This window comes from Epinephelus fuscoguttatus, linkage group LG18 (assembly GCF_011397635.1).
Source record: "Epinephelus fuscoguttatus linkage group LG18, E.fuscoguttatus.final_Chr_v1".
Lineage (NCBI taxonomy): Eukaryota > Metazoa > Chordata > Actinopteri > Perciformes > Serranidae > Epinephelus > Epinephelus fuscoguttatus.
This window is the reverse complement of record NC_064769.1, coordinates 1,323,810-1,332,039: the sequence shown is the minus strand read 5'-3', so window position 1 is coordinate 1,332,039 and position 8,230 is coordinate 1,323,810. Positions and strand designations below refer to the sequence as shown.

Below are 8,230 nucleotides of genomic sequence, written 5' to 3'. Positions count from 1 at the left end.
AGTGCTGGTGCTGAGCTGGTGCTGGTGCTGGTTCTCAGTTGGTTCAACTTGCGAACCAGCTGAGAATCAATTTGCTTTTCCACGGCTCGAGGTGGTTAGGGTGCCACGTCATTGCATCACTGTATACGTCAGTAACATCGTTGCTTTCTCACTGGCGCCAAGCTCGAAGGAACAACAACAACAACAACAACAACAATGGCAGACCACGTATTTGTGCAGCTGTTACTCCTGGCTCTACGAGGCTTCATCGGCATCCAAAGGCGGCAGATACATCATATTTGTGCTGCTTGACAAGATATGTATGGACGGCGATTACGTTCCAGAAGACAGGTAATAACCTAACACTGTTTGTCTCTACTAACACTGAATATGAGATTGTTATGTTAGCCTTTGTTGTAAGCTATCATTAGCTGGCAGAGCATAGCTAATTCATAACACAAACGTGTATGTGTACTTATTTAGACAACTGAGGGCTAGTTTATTGTAGTTTCAGCTGGACAAAAGAGGATGCTTAGCTCTGTGAAATGAAATCTACTATTTGAAATGCATGTAAACAAACTGTATCAAAATGCGAGTCAGTGATTTATGTTTAACCTCATTTTCTTAACTCATATGCCTCACTAAGAACATTCTTGGTTTGTCACTTAATTTTCTTGATAATTTTGGCTGTGTTTACATATATATATATATGGCATCAGAACGTAATAAACTCAATAGAATATTACACTTAAAATGTGCAGTACATTTCCTCATACATTAAATGTACAGCACATTCACATGCTATGAATGCAGATCTGCATGACCCTGTTTGTATCTGCACATACACACATTTATGTACAGACACTCATGCACATACACATTTATTTTTCAATACAAGCAAAACTTTATTAAATGAGGCATAAGGGTTAAATAGCATGATGGATATTCATTTTAGTATTGATCACTCTCCACTCAACATGCTTATTTACCTATACAATTTGTCCTACCCCATGCAGAGCTGGCTCATTAAGCCCTTTGCGGACACTGGCAGATTGACCCCTGAACAACATACCTACAACTACAGATTAAGCAGTGCATGGTCGGTTGTGGAAATGGCTTTTGGGAGATTGAAAGGACGGTGGAGGTGCCTCCTAAAAAGAAATGACTGCAAGCTTGACCTGAGCAAGAAAATGGCGCTGACCTGCTGTGTCCTTCATAACGTTTGGGAGGAACATGATGACAATCTCACTGAGGAGCACCAGGAGAGACAGGCCAAAATTCAGCCTCCTCTTCAGGCATTTCCAGAGCATGGCAACCAAGAAAGGGCTGACATTAGAACGATTCAACCTGCTATTCAAATGTTTGTTTTATTTAGTTCTGGTTGTGTGTGCTGCACATGTTTTGGCTGCTACTCTCCATTGTTTTTGCTGTTTTGTTGCTGCTTACCTGACTACTTTTACCTGTGTTTGCTGGACTACTTCATGTCACCAATATTGTTTCATCCTTCAGTTCAATAAATTCATAGAAATGATTATGGCTGTCATGTTCTCATTTCTTTATAAACACAGTGACTGAAGACATCTATGTTCAGCATCTTCATAAATGGGTAACCTGTTTGCAGGGTTCCCGCGGGGTCTTAAAAAGTCTTAAAAGCATTGAATTTATGAATTTGGAAATAATACCTTAAAAAGACTTGAAAAAGTCTTGAATTTTGATATCTGGGTCTTAAAAATTGTGCTGTATGTAACTTATCTGAATCGCATTTCTCGTCAAAAGTTTCATTTGTCAACCACAATTATTTTGATCAAATAACGTAAATAAAGAGCCAATAATTGAGAACGCAACACAGCCCCGGGGAAAATGCTGATTCACACTCCAGAACAGAAGGTGGCGGGAATGCACCAATAAGCTGGATGCCAACCGCCGTTAAAAATAAAGAAGAAGAAGAAAACCTCGTGGAGCGTGGATGGATAAAATTTCTTTCCGTCATTGGTTAAAACCTGTGGTAGACAACGTTTTTGAGGCTTACTGCACTGTGTGCAAGAAGAGGGTTCAACTCGAAACAATGGGAGTGAAGGCGTTAGACTCTCATGCCAAATCGACCAAGCACATGAAGCATATCCGAGGAAAGGAACAAACTCCTTCCATCACCGCCGGGTTCCCACCAGCTAGCCACCTAGCTGCTAGTGTTCCTGCAGCCCCTCCTGCTACGACCACAGCTAACGTTAACGTTAGAGTCGATCTACGCACATCTTTCGGGTCCACGCCAACGCTGAAAGCAGAGGTGTTGTGGACTCTTCACACCATCGCCAAACACCAGTCCTACAATGGAAACAAAGGTATTTCAGAGCTTTTCAAGTGCATGTTCCCCGACTCCGACATCGCCAGCACCTTTACTTGTGGTGCCGACAAAACGGCTTACATAGCCAAGTTTGGGTTAGCCATTCACATCAACGATGAACTGGTGTCCAAAGTCAACAAATCGTCATTTGTTCTGATGTTTGATGAGAGCCTCAATGAGATTATGAAAACCAAGCAGCTGGATGTGCACGTCCGCTTCTGGGATGAGGGGCAGGTTCATTCAAATATCTGGGCTCCCAGTTTATGGGACACTCCACTGCACAGGACTTGCTGTCCCACCTCAAAGTAAGTCTAATCAATTTTTACTATAAATGTTTATCAGTTTATATATTGATAGACTCAAATTTTGTCCATAAGACTTATTTAGCAATGTTACATGACCAGTTAGGTACTTCCCTTAGCAATATATGCTCATCCAGTCCTCTTATCTTGAGTAATCAAAACACAACCCTTTTTTTTCCTCAGGAATGCATGGACAAACTGGACCTCAGGGGCTTGGTGTCCCTCTCAGTGGATGGGCCCACTGTGAACTGGAAACTGTTCGATCTTTTCCAGAAAGAACAAGCTAAACAATACAGAGGTGAGGAGTTTATAATGCTATTACTAAATGTGTGTGAGTGAGTGTGTTTATGTGATCCACTGTTGTATTAATTTGGTTTCTAATATCAAGTTTTGCAATGAAACCCTCAGATGTTCAGCTTGTTTGTGTGGGGAGCTGTGGCCTGCACACGCTACACAACGCGTTCAAGTGTGGGTTCACTGCATGGCAGCTGGACAAGTTGCTTAGAGCAATGCACACATTGTTCCACAATGTGCCCGCCAGGAGAGAGGATTACATCACAGTAACAAAGTCCAGTGTGTTCCCCCTGTCCTTCTGTGCCCATCGCTGGGTGGAAAACCTACCTGTTGTCGAGAGAGCCCTTGTAGTCTGGCCATCACTGCTCCTGTACATGGAGGCTGTGAAAACGAAGACACTCCCAAACCCTGGAACCGGTAGGCCCTTCTGCTGTGAATAGGTCTGTGACTGTGTCCTAACCCTGATGGTGGTGTGGCCTTGTCATAGTTTTTGTAATGTACAGCTAAGTTGAAATGTCCTGCCTCTCTCTGTCTGTCTCTGTCTCTCTCTCTGTCTTTCTCTCGCTCTCTGTCTCTGTCTTTCTCTCTGTCTGTCTCTCACTCTGTCTCTCTCTGTCTCTCACTCTGTCTTTCTCTTGCTCTCTGTCTCTGTCTCTCACTCTCTCTCTCTCTCTCAGCATCCGCTAACACCATTGAAGCAGCCATGAAGGATCCTCTCATATTGGTGAAACTGCAGTTCTACACGGCACTAGCCAGGACCTTCACTCCCTTCCTGAAAAAATATCAAACGGATGAGCCTGTGCTGCCATTCCTCTCCAAGGACCTGACCGAGTTGATGATGGTAATAATTTACTGTATATTATATGGGCAGCACTGCACATTATAATCACCACTGATTAGGCTCAATTGATATGTTTTTGACAATATGGGGTTTGTGGTAAGTATGTGTAAAAAACAATGGATACATTGTGCATCATAATTAGACAATTTGATGTCAGTGATTAATGTGCTGCACCGGGCATTTTTGTGTTTGTCTGTTGACAGAGTCTACTCAGACGCTTCATCAAGAGAGAAGTCCTCCACAACATCACTGCCCTGCAGCTGACCAAACTGGATGTCACAGACAAGACCATCTGGCTCAGCCCACAAGACATCAGCATTGGTCTAGGTGCCGAGTCAGTCCTTAAGGTAGTGTGATGTTTTAAAAAGATCATTTTACAAATATGGTTAGGCTGCAACCAGGTCATTGTAGACATATTCTATTCATGGCTAATTTCCCCCTCTCTCCAGAGCATCAAAGGTGCAGAGCTCAGGGTGCTAGAGTTCAGGTGAGAGTACATGCAGAGACTGTGTAGCATCATCAGGAAAGTGCAGGACAAGAGCCCCCTCAATTATTTGACTGTTAGGCAGATGGTGTGCCTGGATCCGTCAGTAATGTACAGAGACCCAGAAAGATGCAGGAAGCACATGAAAGGGCTGGTTCAGAGGTTTCTCCAGGACAAACAGCTAACCGATACGTCTGCGGGTAGGAATAAGAAAGGCAAATTGTAGGCTACACATTAATTTATCATCAATTTGATTGGCTGGCAATGCCCAATGCATGCCCAATAGCCCAATGATTTATCAGTGTTTTTCTCTATTTTGTCTTTGATCTGTTTTGTTACAGAGGATGTCATTCTCCAACAGTTTGACAGTCTCCTGTCCTTGGAGAGCCGAAGTGAGGACTTCCTCTCCTTTCCTCCCATGCAGAAGAGGCTGGACCTCTTCCTGAGCAGTGTCCTCAGGGAGCCCTATCCCGAACTGTGGGCCTTCTGCAAGAAGCTACTCATCCTCTCCCACGGCCAAGCTACAGTTGAGAGAGGATTCTCTATCAACAAAGAGGTGGAGTTCGACAACATACAAGAGGACACTGTGGTCACACGGAGGCTGATGTGTGATTACATTATGCAACATGGAGGTGTTACCCAGGTAAGAATGACCCCTGGCTGGACTAGAAATATGCTGTTGACATAGGAGTTGATAAACTCAAGAGGCCAACTATGTTGATTCTGTCACTGATTCTGGTTCTCTTTTCCCAACCCTATATCCAGGTTCCACTCATTAAAGAGCTACTGGCAAATGTAGCAGCAGCCAGGGCCAGATATCGGGTCCATCTCGACACAGAGAGAAAGAAGAGGGAGGCAGAAGCCCAGGCTCTTAAGAGGAAGGGAGCAGAGGACCAACTTCAGGACCTAAGGGGGAAAAGGAGACACCTACAAGAGGTATCTGAGGGTCTGGCCAGGGATGCGGACAGGCTGAGGGGAAGGCAGGGAGCAAGATGGCTGACCTAATCACAAGGTCCAACCTCCTGAGGAGAGGCCATAAGGAGAAGTTGGCGGAACTGGCTGTCCTTGACAAAGAGATTGCTGCCAAGAGTGCAGAGCTTAGGAGTTGACTTTGTTTCTGATGTTCATTGTTTATTTTGTTAATAGCTGGTTGGGGAAGAGTCTCCCCTGTTCTATTCTGCAATGAGATGACACCCCCTCATCTTTACACAACCACAGATTTTCAGGGTTCATACACATTTTAACCAACAAATTTCCATGACTTTCTCATGACTTGGTAGCAAGTTTCCATGACAATACATGACCTCTAAAACATCTATGTATGCATGAAATATAGGAATAAAACTATGTAAACAAATTATCACAGTGGAAATGTCAAAAAAATGGATCTAATGACAATTATGGTTTTATACAAAATAAATATTTGTTTAAACAAACACTGATAGACCAGTTTACATAAGGTAAGGTATATGTTATTGTGTTCTGGAATAATTTCATGAGGCATACATGTTTCGGAGGTAACAAGGTCTGAAAAATGAATAAGCAAATGAAGGTACCCAAGAATACTTTAATAATAAAACATAAGGAGGAAACGTTTTAAAGCAGCTCATCATGGAGGCGAAAACAAAACAACCTTTACACAGTTTCCTGCTCTATATGATCAGTAATATGTCAGCTCTGTGATGGAAGAAATACTTTGCACTCTGCTTAAGAAAAAGATAAAAAAAGAGATAATTTCCTACGATCCGGTTAAAGTCTAAAAGGAGAACGTTTCTGAGCTCTGGATTTCAGAGGCGTGTTGCAACGAGAGCAGGATTTATGGAAGAGTGTTAGGCCACTGTAAAAAAAAAATGTTTTTTTGAGCTCTGACTTTTTTTTTAACAAGCTTTACATTAAAGTGAAATTTTCACATCAACGTGCAAGCTATAGCCTCCTCCCACAGAAACAATCCATACATCATTCATTTTTTCATTTCTGCCAGCTTCTCATCAATTTGCTTTTCAATCTTCAGCAGAGAAGCTTTCTTTTCTTTTGCAGTACGCCGGAAACTGTTGGATTTGGCGATGAATGTCAGTTTGCTTGTGGTCTCTGCTTTCTCAGCATATTCATCAGCTGACTTTTCTAGAGCACAAATATCAGCCTCAATTGTAGCCCTCCCCTTTTTCTAATCATGGAGTTCATCATTGAGGGCCTTCCGCTTCAGATCAACAGTTTGCTTTTCTGTGACTCTTTTCTGCTCATCCAAGTAGGCATGATACTTTTGTCAAGCACCTGCTGCTGACATGAGCAGCTCTTTTGTGATGTTAACGTTTGTTACACCCCCAACAGATCAGACATGGTCGACAATGAGTCTCTGCGCCACCAAAGACAGTTCTTTCTGATTCTCCACAATCAATTCTTTGTTGACTGAAAATCCTCTTTCCACACTGGCCTGTCCATGAGACAGGACCAGTACAAGCTTCATCAGATCCCACACTCTGCAAAAAGATGGCTTTGTCCCCACTGTCTCGTAGAGAAGGCTGTCAACCTCTATCTGTGATGGGATCAAACTCCCTGAAAGCAGAGTGACAACGAGCCATATCACAAACCTCCCTAAACTCTCTGAGGGTATCATCACACACTGCATCATCTATGTGTTTACATTCAACAAATATTCAATTCAATTCAATTCAATTTTATTTATAAAGCCCAATATCACAAATCACAATTTGCCTCACAGGGCTTTACAGCATACGACATCCCTCTGTCCTTAAGACCCTCACAGCGGATAAGGAAAAACTCCCCAAAAAAACCCCTTTGACGGGGAAAAAAAAACGGTAGAAACCTCAGGAAGAGCAACTGAGGAGGGATCCCTCTTCCAGGACGGACAGACGTGCAATAGATGTCGTACAGAACAGATCAGCATAATAAATTAACAGTAATCCATATGACACACAGAGAGAGAGAGAGAGAGAGAGAGATGCAGGTAATGACAGTAGCTTACAACAACATTAATGAAAGTAATAATATTATAGTTATAGTTCTGGTTACTGCGGTACAATATGTTGAAAGTATGTATTAATACCTGGCAGTATACATGTGTGACAATAATCATATGTGTATAATAACAGAAGAAGTATGACTAATGACTAATGATGGCAGCAGCAGCAGGAGGCATCTGGCAGGACCACGGCAGCAGCACAACCACACACACGCTGTCCAGGCACCGCTGTGATATGAGTTAATCTGAGAGACAGTGGAGCACAAAGGCTCCGGAGAAGAAGCCGAGTTAGTGACATCCAGAATGGCCGAGTTAGCAAGATGCAGTAATAGAATACGAGAGAGAGAGTGAGAGATACAGAGACAGAGAGAGAGAGAGAGAGAGAGAGAGAGAGAGAGAGAGAGAGAAGGAGAGAAGGGGCCCGGTGTATTATAGGGGGGTCCTCCGGCAGACTAGGCCTAAGTCAGCCTAACTAGGGGCTGGTACAGGGCAAGCCTGAGCCAGCCCTAACTATAAGCTTTATCAAAGAGGAAAGTCTTAAGTCTAGTCTTAAATGTGGAGACGGTGTCTGCCTCCCGGACCGTAACAGGAAGATGATTCCACAGGAGAGGAGCCTGATAGCTAAAGGCTCTGGCTCCTGATCTACTTTTGGAGACTTTAGGGACCACGAGTAACCCTGCGTTCTCAGAGCGCAGTGTTCTGGTGGGATAATATGGCACTATGAGCTCTCTAAGATATGACGGAGCTTGACCATTTAGAGCTTTATAAGTTAACAGTAGGATTTTAAATTCAATTCTGGATTTTACAGGAGCCAGTGCAGAGAAGCTAAAACAGGAGAGATATGATCGCGTTTCTTAGTTCCTGTTAGTACACGTGCTGCTGCATTCTGAATTAGCTGGAGAGTTTTTAAGGACTTACTAGAGCTACCTGATAATAGAGAGTTACAGTAATCCAGCCTTGAGGTAACAAAAGCGTGGACCAATTTTTCTGCATCTGTGCGGGTCAGGAT

The 8,230-nt window shown here is 43.2% G+C and overlaps 1 protein-coding gene across 2 annotated transcripts; it reads left to right on the top strand.

Moving 5' to 3' along the window:
* The first annotated feature begins 2,491 nt into the window (after nt 1–2,491).
* Nucleotides 2,492–7,424, top strand: LOC125905853 (uncharacterized). Of its 2 annotated transcripts, XR_007451704.1 has the most exons (7): nt 2,492–2,625; nt 2,806–2,920; nt 3,031–3,333; nt 3,594–3,757; nt 3,961–4,104; nt 4,583–4,884; nt 5,007–7,424. XR_007451704.1 is itself a non-coding variant. In XM_049604133.1 (6 exons), exons 1-6 carry the CDS (start codon nt 2,584–2,586, stop codon nt 4,246–4,248), a joined length of 810 nt encoding a protein of 269 aa, XP_049460090.1. In that variant the 5' UTR covers nt 2,492–2,583; the 3' UTR covers nt 4,249–4,359. The 2 variants fall into 2 exon arrangements, 1 of the variants encoding a protein (XP_049460090.1); XM_049604133.1 differs by lacking the exons at nt 4,583–4,884; nt 5,007–7,424 and adding an exon at nt 4,207–4,359.
* The last annotated feature ends 806 nt before the right edge of the window (nt 7,425–8,230 follow it).